Consider the following 26,625-nt stretch of genomic DNA (forward strand, 5'->3'; position numbering starts at 1 on the left):
AGGGTACCTGGGGTGCCGCTTCCATCAAAACTAGCACTCGAACATCTCAGGGTACCTGGGGTGCGGCTTACATCAAAACTAGCACTCGAACATCTCGGGGTACCTGGGGTGCCGCTTCCATCAAAACTAGCACTCGAACATCTCAGGGTACCTGGGGTGCTGCTTCCATCAAAACTAGCACTCGAACATCTCGGGGTACCTGGGGTGCCGCTTCCATCAAAACTGGCACTCGAACATCTCGGGGTACCTGGGGTGCCGCTTTCATCAAAACTAGCACTCGGACATCTCGGGGTACCTGGGGTGCCGCTTCCATCAAAACTAGCACTCGAACATCTCAGGGTACCTGGGGTGCGGCTTACATCAAAACTAGCACTCAAACATCTCAGGGTACCTGGGGTGCGGCTTACATCAAAACTAGCACTCAAACATCTCAGGGTACCTGGGGTGCTGCTTCCATCAAAACTAGCACTCGAACATCTCAGGGTACCTGTGGTGCCGCTTCCATCAAAACTAGCACTCGAACATCTCAGGGTACCCGGGGTGCTGCTTCCATCAAAACTAGCACTCTAACATCTCAGGGTACCCGGGGTGCTGCTTCCATCAAAACTAGCACTCGAACATCTCAGGGTACCATAAAGCAGTATCCCATGGACCAGGCCCGGTCCAGGAATCTAAGGTTGAGTAACACTGTTTTAGAAGAGTTTTATAATAGAAGATGAACAGAACATGAGGATCATATAAACTCAGTTAATCCAAAGTTATTTTATACTATATATTTGCAAACTGTACAATTGCACTTATCATGTCATTCATTTCATTGAATGTTTCAGTCACTGTCTGTACTACAAAGGATTGGCGTTGGAAAGGAATGGTTTTCAATAGATCTGAAGAGACATGTTCTACCATAGAAAATAAACTCAAAATAATATGGAATAAAAAATGAAGCCCACATAAGGACAGCTACAGCTCAAGGCTTGATATATTTCTCAAAATGAAATATTGCTGGTTCCTTTTGATGAAAAACAACAAGAGAAAATAACATGGCTATGGAGACAAGTGAAAGGTTTGATACAGAAACTCATTCATTATTTAAGACTTGATGATGACAGTTTATTAAGCATGTTAGAAGATGTTTTGTTCATGGGAAAAAACACCTTGAGAAATACTCTTATTTAGCTTCAATGTCTCACCCAGAATCTAAGATTCATCCAGTGTTTGTGTGACTCAATTCTCCATGTCAATCACAATGTAAATGTGGCATTGCAGGAATCTACATCATTGCCAAACTCATCAAAATCAACTAGATTCAATTGGTTGTGCTAATTAGAAATCAGTTGAAAAGGTTTTATCTGCTCTGCTAGCAGTACCAGTAGAAATCAGTTGAAAAGGTTTTATCTGCTCTGCTAGCAGTACCAGTAGAAATCAGTTGAAAAGGTTTTATCTGCTCTGTTAGCAGTACCAGTAGAAATCAGTTGAAAAGGTTTTATCTGCTCTGTTAGCAGTACCAGTACAAATCAAGTGAAAATATTTATTGGAAAGATAGAACAAGAAAAAAAGAGAGAACATCGAAACCAGGGTAAAAATCCATGTCTTCAGAAAAACTTGACTTTGGTCTTTAGACTTGGGCTATTTGGTGTTCCAGTGGGGACTTTCTAAAATCTCACCAGTCATTGACATAAAATGGATCCATTACACGACAGGGAGAATCCTCAATGAGACAGACTCATCGAGCTCTAGAGTTGTATATCCCTGCTTTCTCTTACAGGTGGTTGGTTAGGTGGTTGGTCAGGTGGTTGGTCAGGTGGTTGGTCCGGTGACTGGTCAGGTGACTGGTCAGGTGGTTGGTCAGGTGGTTGGTCAGGTGGTTGGTCAGGTGACTGGTCAGGTGGTTGGTCAGGTGGTTGGTCAGGTGGTTGGTCAGGTGACTGGTCAGGTGATTGGCCAGGTGGTTGGCCAGGTGGTTGGTCAGGTGACTGGTCAGGTGGTTGGTCAGGTGACTGGCCAGGTGGTTGGTCAGGTGGTTGGTCAGGTGACTGGTCAGGTGATTGGCCAGGTGGTTGGCCAGGTGGTTGGTCAGGTGACTGGTCAGGTGGTTGGTCAGGTGACTGGCCAGGTGGTTGGTCAGGTGACTGGTCAGGTGACTGGTCAGGTGGTTGGTCAGGTGGTTGGTCAGGTGACTGGTCAGGTGACTGGTCAGGTGGTTGGTCAGGTGACTGGTCAGGTGATTGGCCAGGTGATTGGCCAGGTGGTTGGTCAGGTGACTGGTCAGGTGGTTGGTCAGGTGGTTGGTCAGGTGGTTGGTCAGGTGGTTGGTCAGGTGACTGGTCAGGTGATTGGCCAGGTGGTTGGCCAGGTGGTTGGTCAGGTGACTGGTCAGGTGGTTGGTCAGGTGGTTGGTCAGGTGGTTGGTCCGGTGACTGGTCAGGTGACTGGTCAGGTGGTTGGTCAGGTGACTGGTCAGGTGGTTGGTCAGGTGGTTGGTCAGGTGGTTGGTCAGGTGACTGGTCAGGTGACTGGTCAGGTGGTTGGCCAGGTGGTTGGTCAGGTGACTGGTCAGGTGATTGGCCAGGTGGTTGGCCAGGTGGTTGGTCAGGTGACTGGTCAGGTGATTGGCCAGGTGGTTGGCCAGGTGGTTGGTCAGGTGACTGGTCAGGTGGTTGGTCAGGTGGTTGATCAGGTGACTGGTCAGGTGACTGGTCAGGTGATTGGCCAGGTGGTTGGCCAGGTGGTTGGTCAGGTGACTGGTCAGGTGGTTGGTCAGGTGACTGGTCAGGTGGTTGGTCAGGTGGTTGGTCAGGTGACTGGTCAGGTGGTTGGTCAGGTGACTGGTCAGGTGACTGGTCAGGTGGTTGGTCAGGTGACTGGTCAGGTGACTGGTCAGGTGGTTGGTCAGGTGGTTGGTCAGGTGACTGGTCAGGTGACTGGTCAGGTGATTGGCCAGGTGGTTGGCCAGGTGGTTGGTCAGGTGACTGGTCAGGTGGTTGGTCAGGTGGTTGGTCAGGTGACTGGTCAGGTGGTTGGTCAGGTGGTTGGTCAGGTGGTTGGTCAGGTGACTGGTCAGGTGGTTGGTCAGGTGACTGGTCAGGTGGTTGGTCAGGTGGTTGGTCAGGTGGTTGGTCAGGTGACTGGTCAGGTGACTGGTCAGGTGGTTGGTCAGATTTCCTCCATTGACTTTGTATCCAGTCATTGACATAAAATGTATCAAAAAACTTGATAGAAAAAGGAAAAGGTGTATTGCTGTTCTCATTACGCCCTGTCTGTGGAACACTCCTCTGGCTGACCTCCAGCCATAGCTGTCATCAGGGATCATAGGTTCAAAGGTCAACGGACAGGGTAGTTTAAGGGTCGACAACGGGAAAGTTGCTGACCTTGTTGTTCCTGCTGATTCGTCGTTCTGGCCGTGGGCGTGGCTGTTTGGTCTGGATCAGTTCCTCTGGGGTGTTCCCCAGCGGTGGGAGGAGCCTCTTTTTACTGTTCCTGGTCTCCGGCAGCCACTGGGGCGGCAGCTCGAATGGACCGAACCCAAACTGGGTGGCGTTGTCGGGCTCCGTGGGGGTCGCTGGCGCCACCTGTGATGAGGAGGTGTAAGAGCAGGCGTGGACAGGGGCAGGGGAGACTTTGGGCAATATGAGAGGAGGTTCTTTAGTCACTAGGACACTCTCTCTGATTGGTTGGGTCTCTTTCTGTAGAACCATCTTCCCTTCGTGTCCCCCTAGTCTACCCCCGCCAAGGTGGTTCTCTTTGGGTTGCAAACAACCCCCACCACCTCCTGACCCTAACAAAGGTATCTCATTCTCTACCTCCTCCTCGTCCTCTTCATCGGTCGGCCTAAAGATCTGCTGCTGTCCGATATTAAACATCTCCAGGAGCTGGCTCCCGGCCTGAGCCGACCCCTCCAGCCCTCCCTCGCCCCCTAGCCCCAGGGCCCCAGTGCTGACTACGTTACGCCGGCTGTAGCGTCTGTGGACCCGGGCTAAAACATCCAACAGGCACTGCCTGGCCGTGCGGTTCACCGTCAGAAACAGCAGAGGGTTGGTGAGGAGAGACACCTTTGGCAGCCAGATGGCTGTGAGGTAGAGAGAAGGAGACAATTCCTCACCGTCCCCGAGAAGAGTGCGGTATACCACCAACGCCCCATAGGGGGCGCTACAGGCCGAGAAGGCTAAAACGACAGCTAGTAATGTAGCGTGTAGCTCAGCCTCGCGCTGCGACACGTACGGAATAGAGATGGAGTTCTGAGGGGTTCTCAACGCTGCAATAATCACCTTCTTCTTCTGGCTGGCGCTAAGGGCTCGGCGAATCAGAACCATGAACAGGAAGACAACCGCCAGGGGGAGGATCACCTAAAAATAAAATGCAATTAAAAACACAACAACTGTTGTACTGTTGTCTTTCCTGCACCAACACTCTTAGAAAAAAAAATGGGTTCTAAAAAGTGTTCTTCGGTTGTCCCCATAGGATAACCATTTTTGGTTCCAGGTAGAACCATAGAGGGTTCTGGAACAAAAAAAAGAGTTATTCAAACAGTTCTCATATGGGAACAGCCAAAGAATCCTTAAATGTTTGCGATAACATATTTTTTTTTCTAAGAGGGTAGCACTCATACTTCTATTTTGTTACTAAACACTGGCGAGCCGAAAAACGGTGATTTTTTTACTTGCAATGATTGTAATTCACTGACTGGATAAAAACCGACTGATAAATGATCACAATGTAAATGTAACCACCGTGGTTACGTTGTAGATCACCACGTAGACCATGTGACCCAAGGAGCGGGCGCGGGCGTCGGAGCATGACAAGGTAGCGTACACGTCGGTAACGTTGGTGACGGCGAACACGGGCACGCTGGCGATGGTGGCGTGGATCCAGATGTAGATAACCAGGTCACGTGACTTGGCGTCTGAGATCTTCCTCTCCAGAGGGTAGAGGACAGAGTAGTACCTAAGAGAGAAGAAGAAGAGGAGACAGCATTACACACTGTCCTGAGGGTAGAGGACAGAGTAGTACCTAAGAGAGAAGAAGAAGAGGAGACAGCATTACACACTGTCCTGAGGGTAGAGGACAGAGTAGTACCTAAGAGAGAAAAAGAAGAGGAGACAACATTACACACTGTCCAGAGGGTAAATATATATACACACATAGTACCAGTCAAAAGTTTGGACACACCTACTCATTCAAGGGGTTTTTCTTTATTTTTACTATTTTCTACATTGTAGAATAATAGTGAAGACATCAACACTATGAAATAACACATATGGAATCGTGTAGTAACCAAAAAAGTGTTAAACAAAACATTTTCTATTTGAGATTCTTCAAAGTAGCCACCCTTTGCCTTGATGACAGGTTTGCACAATCTTGTCATTCTCTCAACCAGCTCCATGAGGAATGCTTTTCCAACAGTCTTGAAGGAGTTCACACATATATGCTGGACACTTGTTGGCTGCTTTTCCTTCACTCTGCAGTCCAACTTATCCCAAACCATCTCAGTTGGGTTGAGGTTGGGTGATTGTGGAGACCAGGTCATACCCCCAGGACAGTAGTATCTACCATTAGATATAGACAGGACAGTAGTATCTACCATTAGATGTAGACAGGACAGTAGTATCTACCATTAGATGTAGACAGGACAGTAGTATCTACCATTAGATGTAGGCAGGACAGTAGTAGCTACCATTAGATGTAGACAGGACAGTAGTATCTACCATTAGATGTAGACAGGACAGTAGTATCTACCATTAGATGTAGACAGGACAGTAGTATCTACCATTAGATATAGACATGACAGTAGTATCTACCATTAGATATAGACAGGACAGTAGTATCTACCATTAGATGTAGACAGGACAGTAGTATCTACCATTAGATGTAGACAGGACAGTAGTATCTACCATTAGATGTAGGCAGGACAGTAGTAGCTACCATTAGATGTAGACAGGACAGTAGTATCTACCATTAGATGTAGACAGGACAGTAGTATCTACCATTAGATGTAGACAGGACAGTAGTATCTACCATTAGATATAGACAGTACAGTAGTATCTACCATTAGATGTAGACAGGACAGTAGTATCTACCATTAGATGTAGACAGGACAGTAGTATCTACCATTAGATGTAGACAGGACAGTAGTATCTACCATTAGATGTAGACAGGACAGTATCATTTACAAAGGCTGCAGTCTGAGCACTAGGAACAGGAATCTCTCATTAGAGCAGACAGCAGGCATTGACGAGGATTCTCTTGGAAACATCACAGAAGAGAATAAAAGGTAAGACGTGTGTTCTTGTGATTGTTCATTTCCTGTGAGTTTGATGTAAACAGTATGAACAGTATGAACACTAAGGAAAGCCTTCTTAGAGGATGTAGATGGAAGACTCTCTGGAGTGGAGACCGAAGGGTCCTTCACTGAGGCTAGATAAATACTCTATAGTTGCACGCATGACTGTAAGTCCCTTTGAATAAAAATGTCTGCTTAATATGATATATTACTCTGCTTGGCCTGCACCTTCTATCTAGACTAACCTTGCTGTACCTACTGTGCCTAGGTCAATGTGAAGGGGACGAGGAAGAGAGAGATCTTAACTGAGATGTGAAGAGTCTTAACTGAGGTGTGAAGAGTCTTAACTGAGGTGTGAAGAGTCTTAACTGAGGTGTGAAGAGTCTTAATTGAAATGTGAAGAGTCTTAACTGAGTTGTTGACTTTCCAACAAGGCAATGACCCGAAACATACCTCAAGATCCACACAGAAATGGTTCTGTGACAACAAAATCAATGTTCTGCCTTGGCTCAGTCGCCGGCACGCAATCCAATCGAATACCTGTGGGCTGAGTGGAAGAGGGCAGTTGATAAGCGCAAACCCAAGAATGTGAAGGATCTTGAAAGGATCTGCCTAGAGGAATGGTCCAAAATCCCTCCAAATGTGTTCCTTAACCTTGTCAAACATTTACAGGAAAAGACTCCATGCTGTTATCCTTGCCAGAGTTGGTTGCACTAAGTACTAAATGAGGAGTGCCAATAATTATGAAACCTTGATTTTGGTTAAATGTATTTTGTATTAAATAATTGTATAATTTTGGTTGGTTCCATTGAAACATTAATAAAGTACAGCATTTCTAACATGTTGGTATTTTGAGTTCATCTCTATAATTCTTTTGTTTATATTTGTTTAAGTATTGTTTGTGCATTGCCGGTCAGGGGTACCAGTCATTTTGGAGCCCACTGTATGATACCTGATGGTCAATGGGCCCCACGCTGGTTGGTAATTCAACCTGCTTACTACAAGTTTAGATAGCTGGCCGCTAGAATAACTTACCATTCTAAAAAAGGTTTTTGCTGACTGCGCTAATTGAGTGATTGTTGATGCACGACCACATTTAGAAATTGCACCTTGTGTATTCTATCGTTCTAACTGTCAACAGGAAGTCGAGACCCCGACTGAGGTCCATATTATTATTTTGTAAAAAAATAAAAAATAAATTGCCTACAAAACAGCGGGCAGCCAGTCCCTGCTATATGTAGTGGGCAGCCAGTCCCTGCTATCCCTGCTATATGTAGTGGGCAGCCAGTCCCTGCTATCCCTGCTATATGTAGTGGGCAGCCAGTCCCTGCTATATGTAGTGGGCAGCCAGTCCCTTCTATATGTAGTGCCGCCAGTGGTTTGATTTGATAACATGTCGTTCTTATAGCACTTTCTGTAATCCAAACAAAGACGCTGTATTTGACTTGCTTTTCCGTGCAATCACCCACCTGTCGAGAGCGATAGCGGAGAAGCTGAGCACGGTGACAGAACAGAAGAGTTTGTGGAGGAACTTCAGGGCCTTGCAGAGCAGCAGAGTGTGTAGCCACCAGCAGCAGCGAGGGCTGGCCCCTAGAGCCACGTCAAAGGGAACACACACCAGACCCGCACAGATCCCTGAGCACGCCAGGTTCTTAATGAAGCGACTGGTCACCGACTTGAAGACACTGGTACAGCATGTACACCATAGAACAGTGGCATTGCCTGGGAGAGGGAGGGAGGGAGGGAGGGAGGGAGGGAGGGAGGGAGGGAGGGAGGGAGGGAGGGAGGGGGGTGAGGGAGAGAAAGGTGGCGAGTAGGGGGTGAGGGAGGAGAGAGAGAGAGGGTTTAGACAGGATGACAGTTTTATTGTTTTACAGTATAAGGGCTTGTGAGAAAACGTAATACAGTGAAATGTTATGGTTTGTGAAGTACTTTTGAAAGACAATCAGGAACAGACAAAATTGTAGAAATGATCGATCTTGTGGCCACTCAAGCACCCCCTTCTGTCTTTTCCATTTTCCTTTACAATCAGTTTGTGAAAACATCAGCTACCAATTTGTCAAAACAATCCATTTAAACTGGAGGGCAGAGGTAGACCTGAGTGATACCAAGAAGACAGATCAATTTAAGCAACAAAGTGTGACATGCCACTGGTATTTACACACACGCCAGAGTTTGTGATTCATCACACACACACACACACACACACACACACACACACACACACACACACACACACAGCACTGCCATGACATTCCATTTGTAATTTTAGCAGAGTTCCATGAGAACAGTTTTCCAAACCCTGTGATGGTGTTCAGACTGGGAACAGAACTTCACACAACCCACCCTCCTTCTGGCACCTTCCCTGCTCTCCCTCCTTTCCTCCTCTCTCCCCCTCTCTCCCTCCTTTCCGTCCTCTCTCCCTCCTCTCTCCCTCTATCCCTATCTCCCTCCTTTCCCTCCTCTCATCTCTCCTTCCTCTCTTCCTCTATCCCTCTCTCCCTCCTTTCCTCCTCTATCCCTCCTTCCCTCTTCTCTCCCTCCCTCCCTGCTCTCTCTCCTTACTTATTCTCTCCCTCCCCCCCTGCTCTCTCTCCTTACTTCTTCTCTCCCTCCCCCTCCATCTCTGCCCAGTGCCCTAATGTCCCGACTAATGGAAGAACTCAAATCAACACGTTCATAGTTGAAGGAGCTGCTATGATAGAAAACTGTACATATAAAACAGGGGAAAATAAATTAGTCTTAGAAATGGTATTCCTGTCACGATCGTCGTAAGAAGCGGACCAAAATGCAGCGTGGTATGTGTTCATGATGATATTTTAATTAAAGAAAGCACTGAACACTGAATACAAAAACAATAAACGAATAACGACCGTGAAGCTATAATGAGAACTGTGCTGACACAAGCAAATAACACAGACAATCACCCACCACCCACAATGACAAAACAGGCTACCTAAATATGGTTCCCAATCAGAGACAACGACTAACACCTGCCTCTGATTGAGAACCATATCAGGCCAAACACAGAAACAGACAAACTAGACATCCAACATAGAATGCCCACTCAGATCACACCCTGACCAAACAAAACATAGAAACATACAAAGCAAACTATGGTCAGGGCGTGCTCATTTCAGCTAGTAACCTTTTCAATACAAGTCTCAATGCAATAGACTGTACATTAATATCCTTCATCATTCACACTGCTGGTCTGTTATATTAATATCCTTCATCATTCACACTGCTGGTCTGTTGCATTAATATCCTTCATCATTCACACTGCTGGTCTGATACATTAATATCCTTCATCATTCACACTGCTGGTCTGTTACATTAATATCCTTCATCATTCACACTGCTGGTCTGTAACATTAATATCCTTCATCATTCACACTGCTGGTCTGTTACATTAATATCCTTCATCATTCACACTGCTGGTCTGTTACATTAATATCCTTCATCATTCACACTGCTGGTCTGTTACATTAATATCCTTCATCATTCACACTGCTGGTCTGATACATTAATATCCTTCATCATTCACACTGCTGGTCTGATACATTAATATCCTTCATCATTCACACTGCTGGTCTGATACATTAATATCCTTCATCATTCACACTGCTGGTCTGTTACATTAATATCCTTCATCATTCACACTGCTGGTCTGTTACATTAAAATCCTTCATCATTCACACTGCTGGTCTGATACATTAATATCCTTCATCATTCACACTGCTGGTCTAATACATTAATATCCTTCATCATTCACACTGCTGGTCTGATACATTAATATCCTTCATCATTCACACTGCTGGTCTGATACATTAATATCCTTCATCATTCACACTGCTGGTCTGTTACATTAATATCCTTCATCATTCACACTGCTGGTCTGATACATTAATATCCTTCATCATTCACACTGCTGGTCTGTTACATTAAAATCCTTCATCATTCACACTGCTGGTCTGTTACATTAATATCCTTCATCATTCACACTGCTGGTCTGTTACATTAATATCCTTCATCATTCACACTGCTGGTCTGTTGCATTGAGGCTCTATCCATATATGTTCTTACAGTATTTCTTAACATGTCTCTGAGAGCAGGAGAATGGGTGCCACTGAGCTGGTTAATATGAGCTGGATCTTTCTATGTATCATCCTCATGATGTCTCAATAGGCTGGGACACATGTCCGTCTAGGCACAGAGGTCATATTGGTCACAGTGGTCATCTCTTCCTGGTAGCTCCTACTCAAAACTGACAAAGAATTTCAAGCCCACAAAGGTATTCAATTACATAGTTCTCTTCTTTCAGTATCCTCAGATTGTTTTCTCTGCCTTAAATGCCAGTCAGTCAGTTTTCTGGTAAACTTTTGCTCAGTTTGATTAGACTGCTGCTGAAGGAGTTCGATTAGACTGCTGTTGAAAGAGTTTGATTAGACTGCTGCTGAAGGAGTTTCATTAGACTGCTGCTGAAAGAGTTTGATTAGACTGCTGCTGAAGGAGTTTCATTAGACTGCTGTTGAAGGAGTTTCATTAGACTGCTGCTGAAGGAGTTTGATTAGACTGCTGCTGAAGGAGTTTCATTAGACTGCTGCTGAAGGAGTTTGATTAGACTGCTGCTGAAGGAGTTTGATTAGACTGCTGCTGAAGGAGTTTGATTAGACTGCTGCTGAAGGAGTTTGATTAGACTGCTGCTGAAGGAGTTTCATTAGACTGCTGCTGAAGGAGTTTCATTAGACTGCTGCTGAAGGAGTTTCATTAGACTGCTGCTGAAGGAGTTTCATTAGACTGCTGCTGGAGGAGTTTCATTAGACTGCTGCTGAAGGAGTCGAATGTTATGTCCCAAGTGGCACCCTATTCCCTATTTAGTGCACTACTTTTGACTAGAGCCCAATGGGACTCCCTATGGGTCCTGGTCAAAAGTAGTACACTATATAGAAAATAGGTTGCCAGTTGGGACACATCGTAAGAGCTTTCCTCTATTGACTCCACAGTAAGTTATTTTCTTCTCCATCTCCTCTGACTCCAGACTGACCGAGCCTTTCAGACCCTCTCAAGTGTTATATTAACATTCTTTCTTTCCTTAAACTGATCTTTCTGGAAACTTCACTATACTGCATTCAGCCAGTCATTCAGTCAGTCAGTCAATCATTCAATTAGCCAGTCATTCAGTGAGCCAGCCAGTCATTCAGTCAGCTAGTCATTCAGTGAGCCAGTCATTCAGTGAGCCAGTCATTCAGTGAGCCAGTCATTCAGTCAGCCAGTCATTCAGTGAGCCAGCCAGTCATTCAGTGAGCCAGTCATTCAGTCAGCCAGTCATTCAGTCAGCCAGTCATTCAGTGTACCAGTCATTCAGTCAGCCAGTCATTCAGTCAGCCAGTCATTCAGTCAGCCAGTCATTCAGTGAGCCAGTCATTCAGTCAGCCAGTCATTCAGTCAGCCAGTCATTCAGTCAGCCAGTCATTCAGTGAGCCAGTCATTCAGTGAGCCAGTCATTCAGTGAGCCAGTCATTCAGTCAGCCAGTCATTCAGTCAGCCAGTCAGTTTCTTTACTATTAAAACTATATCAATTTTCAGTCAATGACGTCATGCAGCAGAAAGGACTGATACTGGATTTATGCTGCAATAGTTTGTGTCGGGGGGCTAGGGTCAGTCTGTTATATCTGGAGTACTTCTCCTGTCTTATCCGGTGTCCTGTGTGAATTTAAGTATGCTCTCTCCAATTCTCTCTTTCTTTCTCTTTCTCTCTCTCGGAGGACCTGAGCCTTAGGACCATGCCTCAGGACTACCTGGCCTGATGACTCCTTTCTGTCCCCAGGCCACCTGGTCGTGCTGCTTCTCCGGTTTCAACTGTTCTGCCTGCGGCTATGGAACCCTGACCGGTTCACCGGACTTGCGACCTGCCCCAGACCTGCTGTTTTCAACTGTCTAGAGACAGCAGGAGCGGTAGAGATACTCTGAATGATCGGCTATGAAAAGCCAGCTGACATTTACTCCTGAGGTGTTGACCTGTTGCACCCTCGACAACCACTGTGATTATTATTATCTGACCATGCTGGTCATCTATGAACATTTGAACATCTTGGCTAGGTTCTGTTATAATCTCAACCCGGCACAGCCAGAAGAGGACTGGCCACCCCACATAGCCTGGTTCCTCTCTAGGTTTCTTCCTAGGTTCTGGCCTTTCTAGGGAGTTTTTCCTAGCCACCGTACTTCTACACCTGCATTGCTTGCTGTTTGGGGTTTTAGTCTGGGTTTAAGTACAGCACTTTGAGATATCAGCTGATGTAAGAAGGGCTTTATAAATACATTTAATTGATGGTTGTAGTGTCTAAGTCTATTTACACAGGGTGACTGATGTGAGGCTAAAAATCCCAGTCTATCCCTACCAGGGCTAGTAGTTATCAAGAGTCTCAGAGTAGGAGTGCTGATCTAAAATCAGGTCCTTCCTGATCATAATGTTCTGATTAATTGGGATCTGCGATCAGCACTCCTATATTTTCAATGTTCTCAATTTGGTTTCGCTACTCAAGTGAAGTAACTGAGCTGGCTGTGTTTCCAAAAGAGCAAGGTGTTCTCTTTGGATGAGCTGCCAATATGTGAAACAGGTCTGAATATACTCTACGTTCAGTTGTCTACTGAATATACTCTACGTTCAGTTGTCTAGTGAATAAACACTGCCATGTTGTCTAGTGAATAAACACTGTCATGTTGTCTAGTGAATAAACACTGTCATGTTGTCTAGTGAATAAACACTGGCATGTTGTCTAGTGAATAAACACTGCCATGTTGGTTGTCTAGTGAATAAACATTGCCATGTTGGTTGTCTAGTGAATAAACACTGCCATGTTGTCTAGTGAATAAACACTGACATGTTGGTTGTCTAGTGAATCAACACTGTCATGTTGGTTGTCTAGTGAATAAACACTGTCATGTTGGTTGTCTAGTGAATAAACACTGCCATGTTGGTTGTCTAGTGAATACACACTGCCATGTTGGTTGTCTAGTGAATACACACTGCCATGTTGGTTGTCTAGTGAATAAACACTGCCATGTTGGTTGTCTAGTGAATAAACACTGCCCGGTTGTCTAGTGAATAAACACTGTCATGTTGGTTGTCTAGTGAATAAACACTGCCATGTTGTCTAGTGAATAAACACTGTCATGTTGTCTAGTGAATAAACACTGTCATGTTGGTTGTCTAGTGAATAAACACTGCCCGGTTGTCTAGTGAATAAACACTGCCATGTTGGTTGTCTAGTGAATAAACACTGCCATGTTGTCTAGTGAATAAACACTGTCATGTTGTCTAGTGAATAAACACTGCCATGTTGGTTGTCTAGTGAATAAACACTGCCATGTTGGTTGTCTAGTGAATAAACACTGCCATGTTGGTTGTCTAGTGAATAAACACTGTCATGTTGGTTGTCTAGTGAATAAACACTGTCATGTTGGTTGTCTAGTGAATAAACACTGCCATGTTGTCTAGTGAATAAACACTGCCATGTTGTCTAGTGAATAAACACTGCCATGTTGGTTGTCTAGTGAATAAACACTGCCATGTTGGTTGTCTAGTGAATCAACACTGTCATGTTGGTTGTCTAGTGAATAAACACTGCCATGTTGTCTAGTGAATAAACACTGCCATGTTGGTTGTCTAGTGAATAAACACTGCCATGTTGTCTAGTGAATAAACACTGCCATGTTGGTTGTCTAGTGAATAAACACTGCCATGTTGTCTAGTGAATAAACACTGTCATGTTGGTTGTCTAGTGAATAAACACTGCCATGTTGGTTGTCTAGTGAATAAACACTGCCATGTTGGTTGTCTAGTGAATAAACACTGTCATGTTGTCTAGTGAATAAACACTGTCATGTTGTCTAGTGAATAAACAGTGCCATGTTGGTTGTCTAGTGAATCAACACTGTCATGTTGGTTGTCTAGTGAATAAACACTGCCATGTTGGTTGTCTAGTGAATAAACACTGCCATGTTGGTTGTCTAGTGAATAAACACTGTCATGTTGGTTGTCTAGTGAATAAACACTGTCATGTTGGTTGTCTAGTGAATAAACACTGCCCGGTTGGTTGTCTAGTGAATAAACACTGCCATGTTGGTTGTCTAGTGAATAAACACTGCCATGTTGGTTGTCTAGTGAATAAACACTGTCATGTTGGTTGTCTAGTGAATAAACACTGCCATGTTGTCTAGTGAATAAACACTGTCATGTTGTCTAGTGAATAAACACTGTCATGTTGTCTAGTGAATAAACACTGTCATGTTGTCTAGTGAATAAACACTGTCATGTTGGTTGTCTAGTGAATAAACACTGCCATGTTGGTTGTCTAGTGAATCAACACTGTCATGTTGGTTGTCTAGTGAATCAACATTGTCATGTTGGTTGTCTAGTGAATAAACACTGCCATGTTGGTTGTCTAGTGAATAAACACTGCCATGTTGGTTGTCTAGTGAATAAACACTGTCATGTTGGTTGTCTAGTGAATAAACACTGTCATGTTGGTTGTCTAGTGAATAAACACTGTCATGTTGTCTAGTGAATAAACACTGCCCGGTTGGTTGTCTAGTGAATAAACACTGCCATGTTGGTTGTCTAGTGAATAAACACTGCCATGTTGGTTGTCTAGTGAATAAACACTGCCATGTTGGTTGTCTAGTGAATAAACACTGTCATGTTGGTTGTCTAGTGAATAAACACTGCCATGTTGGTTGTCTAGTGAATAAACACTGCCATGTTGGTTGTCTAATGAATAAACACTGTCATGTTGGTAGTCTAGTGAATAAACACTGCCATGTTGGTTGTCTAGTGAATAAACACTGCCATGTTGGTTGTCTAGTGAATAAACACTGTCATGTTGGTTGTCTAGTGAATAAACACTGTCATGTTGGTTGTCTAGTGAATAAACACTGCCATGTTGGTTGTCTAGTGAATAAACACTGCCATGTTGGTTGTCTAGTGAATAAACACTGCCATGTTGGTTGTCTAGTGAATAAACACTGTCATGTTGGTTGTCTAGTGAATAAACACTGTCATGTTGGTTGTCTAGTGAATAAACACTGCCATGTTGGTTGTCTAGTGAATAAACACTGCCATGTTGTCTAGTGAATAAATACTGCCATGTTGGTTGTCTAGTGAATAAACACTGTCATGTTGGTTGTCTAGTGAATAAACACTGCCATGTTGGTTGTCTAGTGAATAAACACTGCCATGTTGGTTGTCTAGTGAATAAACACTGTCATGTTGGTTGTCTAGTGAATAAACACTGCCATGTTGGTTGTCTAGTGAATAAACACTGCCATGTTGTCTAGTGAATAAACACTGTCATGTTGGTTGTCTAGTGAATAAACACTGTCATGTTGGTTGTCTAGTGAATAAACACTGCCATGTTGGTTGTCTAGTGAATAAACACTGTCATGTTGTCTAGTGAATAAACACTGCCCGGTTGGTTGTCTAGTGAATAAACACTGCCATGTTGGTTGTCTAGTGAATAAACACTGCCATGTTGGTTGTCTAGTGAATAAACACTGTCATGTTGTCTAGTGAATAAACACTGCCCGGTTGGTTGTCTAGTGAATAAACACTGCCATGTTGATTGTCTAGTGAATAAACACTGCCATGTTGGTTGTCTAGTGAATAAACACTGTCATGTTGGTTGTCTAGTGAATAAACACTGTCATGTTGGTTGTCTAGTGAATAAACACTGCCATGTTGGTTGTCTAGTGAATAAACACTGCCATGTTGATTGTCTAGTGAATAAACACTGTCATGTTGTCTAGTGAATAAACACTGCCATGTTGGTTGTCTAGTGAATAAACACTGTCATGTTGGTTGTCTAGTGAATAAACACTGCCATGTTGGTTGTCTAGTGAATAAACACTGCCATGTTGATTGTCTAGTGAATAAACACTGCCATGTTGGTTGTCTAGTGAATAAACACTGTCATGTTGGTTGTCTAGTGAATAAACACTGTCATGTTGGTTGTCTAGTGAATAAACACTGCCATGTTGGTTGTCTAGTGAATAAACACTGCCATGTTGATTGTCTAGTGAATAAACACTGCCATGTTGGTTGTCTAGTGAATAAACACTGTCATGTTGGTTGTCTAGTGAATAAACACTGTCATGTTGGTTGTCTAGTGAATAAACACTGCCATGTTGGTTGTCTAGTGAATAAACACTGTCATGTTGGTTGTCTAGTGAATAAACACTGTCATGTTGGTTGTCTAGTGAATAAACACTGTCATGTTGGTTGTCTAGTGAATAAACACTGTCATGTTGGTTGTCTAGTGAATAAACACTGTCATGTTGGTTGTCTAGTGAATAAACACTGCCATGTTGGTTGTCTAGTGAATAAACACTGCCATGTTGTCTAGTGAATAAACACTGCCCGGTTGTGTAGTGAATAAACACTGCCATGTTGTCTAGTGAATAAACACTGCCATGTTGGTTGTCTAGTGAATAAACACTGCCATGTTGGTTGTCTAGTGAATAAACACTGTCATGTTGGTTGTCTAATGAATAAACACTGCCATGTTGGTTGTCTAGTGAATAAACACTGTCATGTTGGTTGTCTAGTGAATAAACACTGTCATGTTGGTTGTCTAGTGAATAAACACTGTCATGTTGGTTGTCTAGTGAATAAACACTGTCATGTTGGTTGTCTAGTGAATAAATACTGCCATGTTGGTTGTCTAGTGAATAAACACTGCCATGTTGGTTGTCTAGTGAATAAACACTGTCATGTTGGTTGTCTAGTGAATAAACACTGCCATGTTGTCTAGTGAATAAACACTGCCATGTTGGTTGTCTAGTGAATAAACACTGTCATGTTGGTTGTCTAGTGAATAAACACTGCCATGTTGGTTGTCTAGTGAATAAACACTGCCATGTTGTCTAGTGAATAAACACTGACATGTTGTCTAGTGAATAAACACTGCCATGTTGGTTGTCTAGTGAATAAACACTGTCATGTTGTCTAGTGAATAAACACTGCCATGTTGGTTGTCTAGTGAATAAACACTGTCATGTTGTCTAGTGAATAAACACTGTCATGTTGGTTGTCTAGTGAATAAACACTGCCATGTTGGTTGTCTAGTGAATAAACACTGCCATGTTGTCTAGTGAATCAACACTGTCATGTTGGTTGTCTAGTGAATAAACACTGCCATGTTGTCTAGTGAATAAACACTGCCATGTTGGTTGTCTAGTGAATAAACACTGTCATGTTGGTTGTCTAGTGAATAAACACTGTCATGTTGTCTAGTGAATAAACACTGCCATGTTGGTTGTCTAGTGAATAAACACTGCCATGTTGGTTGTCTAGTGAATAAACACTGTCATGTTGGTTGTCTAGTGAATAAACACTGCCATGTTGGTTGTCTAGTGAATAAACACTGTCATGTTGGTTGTCTAGTGAATAAACACTGTCATGTTGGTTGTCTAGTGAATAAACACTGTCATGTTGGTTGTCTAGTGAATAAACACTGCCATGTTGTCTAGTGAATAAACACTGCCATGTTGGTTGTCTAGTGAATAAACACTGCCATGTTGGTTGTCTAGTGAATAAACACTGTCATGTTGTCTAGTGAATAAACACTGCCCGGTTGGTTGTCTAGTGAATAAACACTGTCATGTTGGTTGTCTAGTGAATAAACACTGTCATGTTGTCTAGTGAATAAACACTGCCATGTTGTCTAGTGAATAAACACTGCCATGTTGGTTGTCTAGTGAATAAACACTGTCATGTTGGTTGTCTAGTGAATAAACACTGCCATGTTGGTTGTCTAGTGAATAAACACTGCCATGTTGTCTAGTGAATAAACACTGCCATGTTGGTTGTCTAGTGAATAAATACTGTCATGTTGGTTGTCTAGTGAATAAACACTGCCATGTTGGTTGTCTAGTGAATAAACACTGCCATGTTGGTTGTCTAGTGAATAAACACTGTCATGTTGTCTAGTGAATAAACACTGCCATGTTGTCTAGTGAATAAACACTGCCATGTTGGTTGTGTAGTGAATAAACACTGCCATGTTGGTTGTCTAGTGAATAAACACTGTCATGTTGGTTGTCTAGTGAATAAACACTGTCATGTTGGTTGTCTAGTGAATAAACACTGCCATGTTGTCTAGTGAATAAACACTGTCATGTTGGTTGTCTAGTGAATAAACACTGTCATGTTGGTTGTCTAGTGAATAAACACTGTCATGTTGGTTGTCTAGTGAATAAACACTGTCATGTTGGTTGTCTAGTGAATAAACACTGCCATGTTGGTTGTCTAGTGAATAAACACTGTCATGTTGGTTGTCTAGTGAATAAACACTGCCATGTTGGTTGTCTAGTGAATAAACACTGTCATGTTGTCTAGTGAATAAACACTGCCATGTTGTCTAGTGAATAAACACTGCCATGTTGGTTGTCTAGTGAATAAACACTGTCATGTTGGTTGTCTAGTGAATAAACACTGCCATGTTGGTTGTCTAGTGAATAAACACTGCCATGTTGGTTGTCTAGTGAATAAACACTGCCATGTTGGTTGTCTAGTGAATAAACACTGCCATGTTGTCTAGTGAATAAACACTGTCATGTTGTCTAGTGAATAAACACTGTCATGTTGGTTGTCTAGTGAATAAACACTGCCATGTTGGTTGTCTAGTGAATAAACACTGCCATGTTGGTTGTCTAGTGAATAAACACTGCCATGTTGGTTGTCTAGTGAATAAACACTGCCATGTTGTCTAGTGAATAAACACTGCCATGTTGGTTGTCTAGTGAATAAACACTGCCATGTTGGTTGCTGATGGATGATCAACAGTGAGCTCTCAGACAGAGAAACACATGAAAACAGCTGTCTCTCCAGTATAACAGGTGTGAATGAGAACCAGCATAGCAGACAGAATAAAACTATTTTAAACTGCACACCAACCTGAGCCTGAAAGTAATCTTTGAAAGCCAGGTGTTCTCCTATAGTCACAGAGTTCTTGAGGCAGTTTTGTGTCAATTGATTTTACCATGTGATTGTTGTACATTTCATTATTATCAGTGGTTAGACCAGGGCATATAATGAGTCACTATATTCAAGAAATTTCAGATGAGATCTGGTTATCAAGTGTATCAACCAAGTTTATTGATGTTGCATGGCACATGATTGGAGCAATGCACGGCATTGATTGTCGGGGCTACTGTACGGCTCACAGGCACAGTAAACACACACACATAAAGCACACACACACACCCACCCCAGAGTATGTGAGCGGATCGAGGAGCTGAGCGGGGAGCGTGTCCAATTTGACTGGAGAGTGGAGTGAGATTCCCAAAGGTTGGAGTCTCAGCCTTCTCGCCCCCTCCAATTTTGCTCCAGTAACGCTCCAAGTAGTGCTCACTTCACAAGCTCAGGGCATGCCCGGCCCAGCATGCATTTCTAGTCTACTTGTATGCTGCTACAGCCCCTTGTTTTAGCTACTGTCATAGAGTTCACTAAATATTTTCATAAAGAAACTGATAAAACACACAGGTGGTAAATCAAGGTGACTTACAAAGATGAGGAGGACCAAGAGCAAGAGAGGGCGAGTGTTGATGTAGTGTCCACTACTAAAGAGAGGGAGTGTGGTGATTTATTGGCACACAACTAAAGAACCATTGTGAAATCTATAAAGACACGTATCCTGAAAGCATGAGGGTGTACTTAACAATGTGCACATGCTAACAGAAAGGAAGAGGTGGCTAGCTAGCTCTGTGTGTCAATGTAGCAATTCATTTATAAACTAAAAATCTGATATCTTAAAAGTTTCCTTCATTTTAGTTATATTATCTATACAATAGGCCATAACTGGATTTTGGCCCAATAGTCCTGGCATATTCCCTCGTTCAAGGAGCTTTCCGTTTTGATTGGGTTATTTTTGCCTAAAAACCTTCAGGCCTAGCTATAGAAAAATATTTTAAAAAACAACTGTGCATCTCTGCCCAGCCTGTCAAGAGTGACCAACCGGGTGTTATTCATCCCCAGGGGCTCTGCCAGTGTCGAGAGGATATTCTCCCCTGCTGGCCGGCTCTCCAGGCACCATCACATGAGCCTGAAGCCACAGACTAAACTCGTGTTTCTGAAAATGAATTCAAAGGCACTAATAAGTTATTTTTCATTTAATTATAAGTAAGTCACAGCCTATATGGCCAATTCACAGACTATAATGGTTTAATACAAGGAAATGTTGTTTAAATGCTGAGCTCTTTATGTTCCTACCAGCCTATTGTGTAGCACTCGCAAATACTTCACAATATATTTCTTTGTAGGCTACAGCCTTGAAATAATTGAAATAACAGACTAATAATACGGCCTAAATAAGAAATGTTTGTTTCTTCTTAAGTTCCCTGTCTGGCTCCTGACCTATTTACAGTGTTTATATGTGTAGCAAAAACTCAGGGAGGAAAAGGTGTAGATTCTCGCGCAGAGCGCGGCAGGTGATCATTTAGCCTTCGCAGAAGGCAGGATTCATGGTCATAGGCAGGCAATGGTCATACATAGGTAGGTAAACAGTCAGGTGACTCAAAACTAGGACTGAAGGCTATAACTGGTTGTCACAAACGAGCTGGGAAAAGGCTGAGTAGAGTCAAAACTAACATTACCTCACAAAGACAGAAACAGAATGAACTGAACTAAATAAGGAGCTGATGAGACCAGCTGAGTAACTAGCACAGGTGAAATCAATGAAAGACAGGGCTACGTTCCAGAACACAAAGAAACAGGGCTACGTTCAAGAACACAAAGAAACAGGGCTACGTTCCAGAACACAAAGAAACAGGGCTACGTTCCAGAACACAAAGAAACAGGGCTACGTTCAAGAACACAAAGAAACAGGGCTACGTTCCAGAACACAAAGAAAACAGGGCTACGTTCCAGAACACAAAGAAACAGGGCTACGTTCCAGAACACAAAGAAACAGGGCTACGTTCCAGAACACAAAGAAACAGGGCCACGTTCCAGAACACAAAGAAACAGGGCTACGTTCCAGAACACAAAGAAACAGGGCTACGTTCCAGAACACAAAGAAACAGGGCTACGTTCCAGAACACAAAGAAAACAGGGCTACGTTCCAGAACACAAAGAAACAGGGCTACGTTCCAGAACACAAAGAAACAGGGCTACGTTCCAGAACACAAAGAAAACAGGGCTACGTTCCAGAACACAAAGAAACAGGGCTACGTTCCAGAACACAAAGAAACAGGGCTACGTTCCAGAACACAAAGAAACAGGGCTACGTTCCAGAACACAAAGAAACAGGGCTACGTTCCAGAACACAAAGAAACAGGGCTACGTTCCAGAACACAAAGAAACAGGGCTATGTTCCAGAACACAAAGAAACAGGGCTACGTTCCAGAACACAAAGAAACAGGGCTACGTTCCGGAACACAAAGAAACAGGGCTACGTTCCAGAACACAAAGAAACAGGGCTACGTTCCAGAACGCAAAGAAACAGAGCTACGTTCCAGAACGCAAAGAAATAGGGCTACGTTCCAGAACGTAAAGAAACAGGGCTACGTTCCAGAACACAAAGAAACAGGGCTATGTTCCAGAACACAAAGAAACAGGACTACGTTTCAGAACACAAAGAAACAGGGCTACGTTCCAGAACACAAAGAAACAGGGCTACGTTCCAGAACACAAAGAAACAGGGCTACGTTCCAGAACACAAAGAAACAGGGCTACGTTCCAGAACACAAAGAAACAGGGCTACGTTCCAGATCACAAAGAAACAGGGCTACGTTCCAGATCAAAAAGAAACAGGGCTATGTTCCAGAACACAAAGAAACAGGGCTACGTTCCAGAACACAAAGAAACAGAACACAAGGTTGACTAAGAAAATAAATACAGAACCTTAACAACATGCTGTTTTGCATGACATGTAGCCAATTTGAAATGATGTTCGCTTCTTATATTCACATTTTCATGTTTATTCAAATACTTTTTCATTCAAATCCATATGGTTTTGTTTCAATACTTAAAAAAACAATTGGTAGGTCCAAGTACTTACACAAATAGACGGGTTTTGGTTCAATTGTGCTTTTAATTAATGGAGTGAATTTGGAGCCGCAGGGAGCATTTTTTTGTTTGTTTGTGGAGCGGTTGGAAAGGATGTGGAGTGCTGGAGCATGCGCATCCCTCCATTAACAATGAGCAGGATATCCAATCACTCACATGCTCTGATACACACACACACATCCTGGCTTCCTTCCATTGGGATAAAGTCAAGAGCTCTGAGTGAATTGCTTCATTGGAAGCATAACCATCACTAAAACACAGGTCATTGATGAGGTCATCTATACCTTTAAAACACAGGTCATTGATGAGGATGTCTATACCTTTAAAACACAGGTCATTGATGAGGCTGTCTATACCTTTAAAACACAGGTCATTGATGAGGCTGTCTATACCGTTAAAACACAGGTCATTGATGAGGCTGTCTATACCGTTAAAACACAGGTCATTGATGAGGCTGTCTATACCTCTAAAACACAGGTCATTGATGAGGCTGTCTATACCGTTAAAACACAGGTCATTGATGAGGATGTCTATACCTTTAAAACACAGGTCATTGATGAGGCTGTCTATACCGTTAAAACACAGGTCATTGATGAGGCTGTCTATACCGTTAAAACACAGGTCATTGCACTCTTTATACCCTCTGTCTCTCTCTGCCTCTGTCTCTCTCTGTCTCTCTCTCTCTCTGTCTCTCTCTCTCTCTGTCTCTGTCTCTCTCTCTAGCTCTCTCTCTGTCTCTCTCTCTGTCTCTCTCTCTGTCTCTCTGTCTCTCTCTCTCTCTAGCTCTCTCTCTGTCTCTCTCTGTCTCTCTCGTTCTCAACCTGTTCCTCAGTTATTTTCTCCCTCTCTCTATTGTCTGTAAAGATCACTCTCTCCAGGCCTTATCAGTGTTTCATGCTTGCTGGTGCGATAATGGTGCACCTCGGTTACTGGTTATTAAACTCAGTGGCTTCTATATAGAGGAACAGCAAACATTGATCATGTTAATGTCCAGGACAAAACCACAGATGTCAGTTACTAGTATCATTGATGACATGAAAACAGATGGGCAGTGGTACTGATGGAGACGGGCGATGCCAGAAAAATAGATGGGCAGTGGTACTGATGGAGACGGGCGATGCCAGAAAAATAGATGGGCAGTGGTACTGATGGAGACGGGCGATGCCAGAAAAATAGATGGGCAGTGGTACTGATGGAGACGGGCGATGCCAGAAAAATAGATGGGCAGTGGTACTGATGGAGACGGGCGATGCCAGAAAAACAGATGGGCAGTGGTACTGATGGAGACGGGCGATGCCAGAAAAATAGATGGGCAGTGGTACTGATGGAGACGGGCGATGCCAGAAAAACGGATGGGCAGTGGTACTGATGGGGACGGGCGATGCCAGAAAAATAGATGGGCAGTGGTACTGATGGGGACGGGCGATGCCAGAAAAACGGATGGGCAGTGGTACTGATGGGGACGGGCGATGCCAGAAAAACAGATGGGCAGTGGTACTGATGGAGACGGGCGATGCCAGAAAAATAGATGGGCAGTGGTACTGATGGAGACGGGCGATGCCAGAAAAACAGATGGGCAGTGGTACTGATGGAGACGGGCGATGCCAGAAAAATAGATGGGCAGTGGTACTGATGGAGACGGGCGATGCCAGAAAAACAGATGGGCAGTGGTACTGATGGAGACAGGCGATGCCAGAAAAGTAACGTATACAAAAAAAACACGAGTGAAAGTCAAGCTGAACGTTGTCACAGCTGGTTGTTTCTCTCCATGTGTTTCTATATGTTCAGGTGGTTTTATACATACGATGTGTCTGAACGGAACAAAAAGGTGTTAACAGCTAAATATAAATACATTGTTGTTACCTCTCCATATGTGATATTAGAAACAGGTCATGAATACACCTCTCCATATGTGATATTAGAAACGGGTCATGAATACACCTCTCCATATGTGATATTAGAAGCGGGTCATGAATACACCTCTCCATATGTGATATTAGAAACGGGTCATGAATACACCTCTCCATATGTGATATTAGAAACGGGTCATGAATACACCTCTCCATATGTGATATTAGAAACGGGTCATGAATACACCTCTCCATATGTGATATTAGAAACGGTCATGAATACACCTCTCCATTTGTGATATTAGAAACGGGTCATGAATACACCTCTCCATGCGTGATATTAGAAACGGGTCATGAATACACCTCTCCATATGTGATATTAGAAACGGGTCATGAATACACCTCTCCATATGTGATATTAGAAACGGTCATGAATACACCTCTCCATATGTGATATTAGAAACGGTCATGAATACACCTCTCCATATGTGATATTAGAAATGGGTCATGAATACACCTCTCCATATGCCTCCTCTATACCTTTTCTGTATTTGCAAATAAAAAGGCATACTCTGCAAGATTTGCACACCATCCAAAAAGTGAGCACAGCAACAATAATGTAATCAATAGAGCAAGATATAAATATTACAGACTATGGCTTTAAGTATCAGTAAACTCCTGACTCACTTTCAGAGTCCACTTCCAGGACTGGTGATATAAAGATATCTGTTCCAGCAGCTAGAGTCAGAGGGACTGAGGTTGACCAGGACTGGTGATATAAAGATATCTGTTCCAGCAGCTAGAGTCAGAGGGACTGAGGTTGACCAGGACTGGTGATATAAAGATATCTGTTCCAGCAGCTAGAGTCAGAGGGACTGAGGTTGACCAGGACTGGTGATATAAAGATATCTGTTCCAGCAGCTAGAGTCAGAGGGACTGAGGTTGACCAGGACTGGTGATATAAAGGTATCTGTTCCAGCAGCTAGAGTCAGAGGGACTGAGGTTGACCAGGACTGTATTTGTAGAAAAACAGATTAATACCGGTGACGATGTGGGTGGCACAGGCACGGTTCACTGAGGCACACTAACCGGATTTACCAAAATACTGAGAATGCAACTTTAAAGTCAGGTGACACCGTAGGCCCTGAGGCTTACAACTGGAACTATATTACTGTATCTTGTATTCCATATCAAATATGAAATGTTTTGACTATAAAATGTTATTAAATATGAAAAAAGTGTGATTACAAAATGTTATCAAATCTGAAATGTTATTGTTATGAAATATTATTACATGTGAAATATTATTATTAAATGTTATGGCCCCTATTATGAATCCTCAGACAACCTGGGACTACTGTCCCTATCACCTGCACTGGGCTATGGCTGGAGTGTGTGTGTGTGTGTGTGTGTGTGAGAGAGAGACACACACACACAAGGAGAGAAAGTGAAAGGGTGGGGGGGGTGGTGTAGGATATTTTACTCACCCAACAGGGATCCTATGAGGATGAGCACCTGGATGGTAGTGGTGAAGTTCCGATAGGCTTGGTCTGTGATGGAGCGCTCCTGGCCGTTATCCAACCGTGTAGGTGTTGGACCTGACCCGTTATGGGGATCCAGCAGGAGGTGGGCCGGGGTGAAATTCGCGGTTCCATCTCCTGCGGTCGGAACCCAACTCCCAACATCCATTTTAGTTCACCTCAAGAGGGTATTACACTTTAAATTACATCTAAGATCCCAGTAAATGGCCAATGAATAGGCTGGAGGTTAGTCGGAAGTCAATACTGGCCGCACTTCATGTGGAATGAAGTCAAGATTCATTTGGAAAATGAGACCTTTTAGAAATGAGGTGTGAGAATGGATTTGCCCTGAGGTGCCAATAGTCCATTGCCCCGCTGGTGAACAGGCATTCCCGCAGAGGGGCCAATTTCAAGACAGAATGGCATTTATATGTCACTCTCTTCTTGCATTCAAGTCCACACAGTCAAAAAAATGGTTTGGAAAAACAGGCCAGAATATAGATTCACAATTTCATATGTTCAGATTGCCCAAATATTACATCATGTTAAATGTTGTCTCCCCACATCATGCGGTGACATCTCTCCGTTCAACAACCGATGAGCGTGCGCTGTCCATTGTGATGAAAAATGCTACCTGTTCTTAAGAGGTAAACTTCTGTCACAGATACATCTAAAAAATAAAAATAAATAAACGTCAACCTACATGAAAAACCGATAAACTACTGACTGACTAGGGTCCAGTCATAATAATTGACATTCAACATCCACATATTTAGATGAGAGGATGTGCCAATATCTAGCCTATCAAGCACGTTTCTATTTCAAGGATTTTGTTCACTTATTAAAGACAGTGCATTTTGCCCTCAAATATATGAGATTCAGCTGCTATACATACCTTCAAGGATTTTTCTT

General features: G+C 43.3%; 1 protein-coding gene across 1 annotated transcript; it reads right to left on the reverse strand.

Moving 5' to 3' along the window:
* Positions 1–3,176: 3,176 nt before the first annotated feature.
* LOC139407884 (G-protein coupled receptor 176-like) lies at positions 3,177–26,058 on the reverse strand. The gene is made up of 4 exons (XM_071151758.1): positions 25,681–26,058; positions 7,747–7,999; positions 4,728–4,941; positions 3,177–4,343 (listed from the first exon to the last, which is right to left on the reverse strand). Exons 1-4 carry the CDS (start codon positions 25,880–25,882, stop codon positions 3,339–3,341), a joined length of 1,674 nt encoding a protein of 557 aa, XP_071007859.1. The 5' UTR covers positions 25,883–26,058; the 3' UTR covers positions 3,177–3,338.
* Between the last annotated feature and the right edge of the window lie 567 nt (positions 26,059–26,625).

This window comes from Oncorhynchus clarkii, chromosome 4, assembly GCF_045791955.1.
Source record: "Oncorhynchus clarkii lewisi isolate Uvic-CL-2024 chromosome 4, UVic_Ocla_1.0, whole genome shotgun sequence".
Taxonomy (NCBI): domain Eukaryota; kingdom Metazoa; phylum Chordata; class Actinopteri; order Salmoniformes; family Salmonidae; genus Oncorhynchus; species Oncorhynchus clarkii.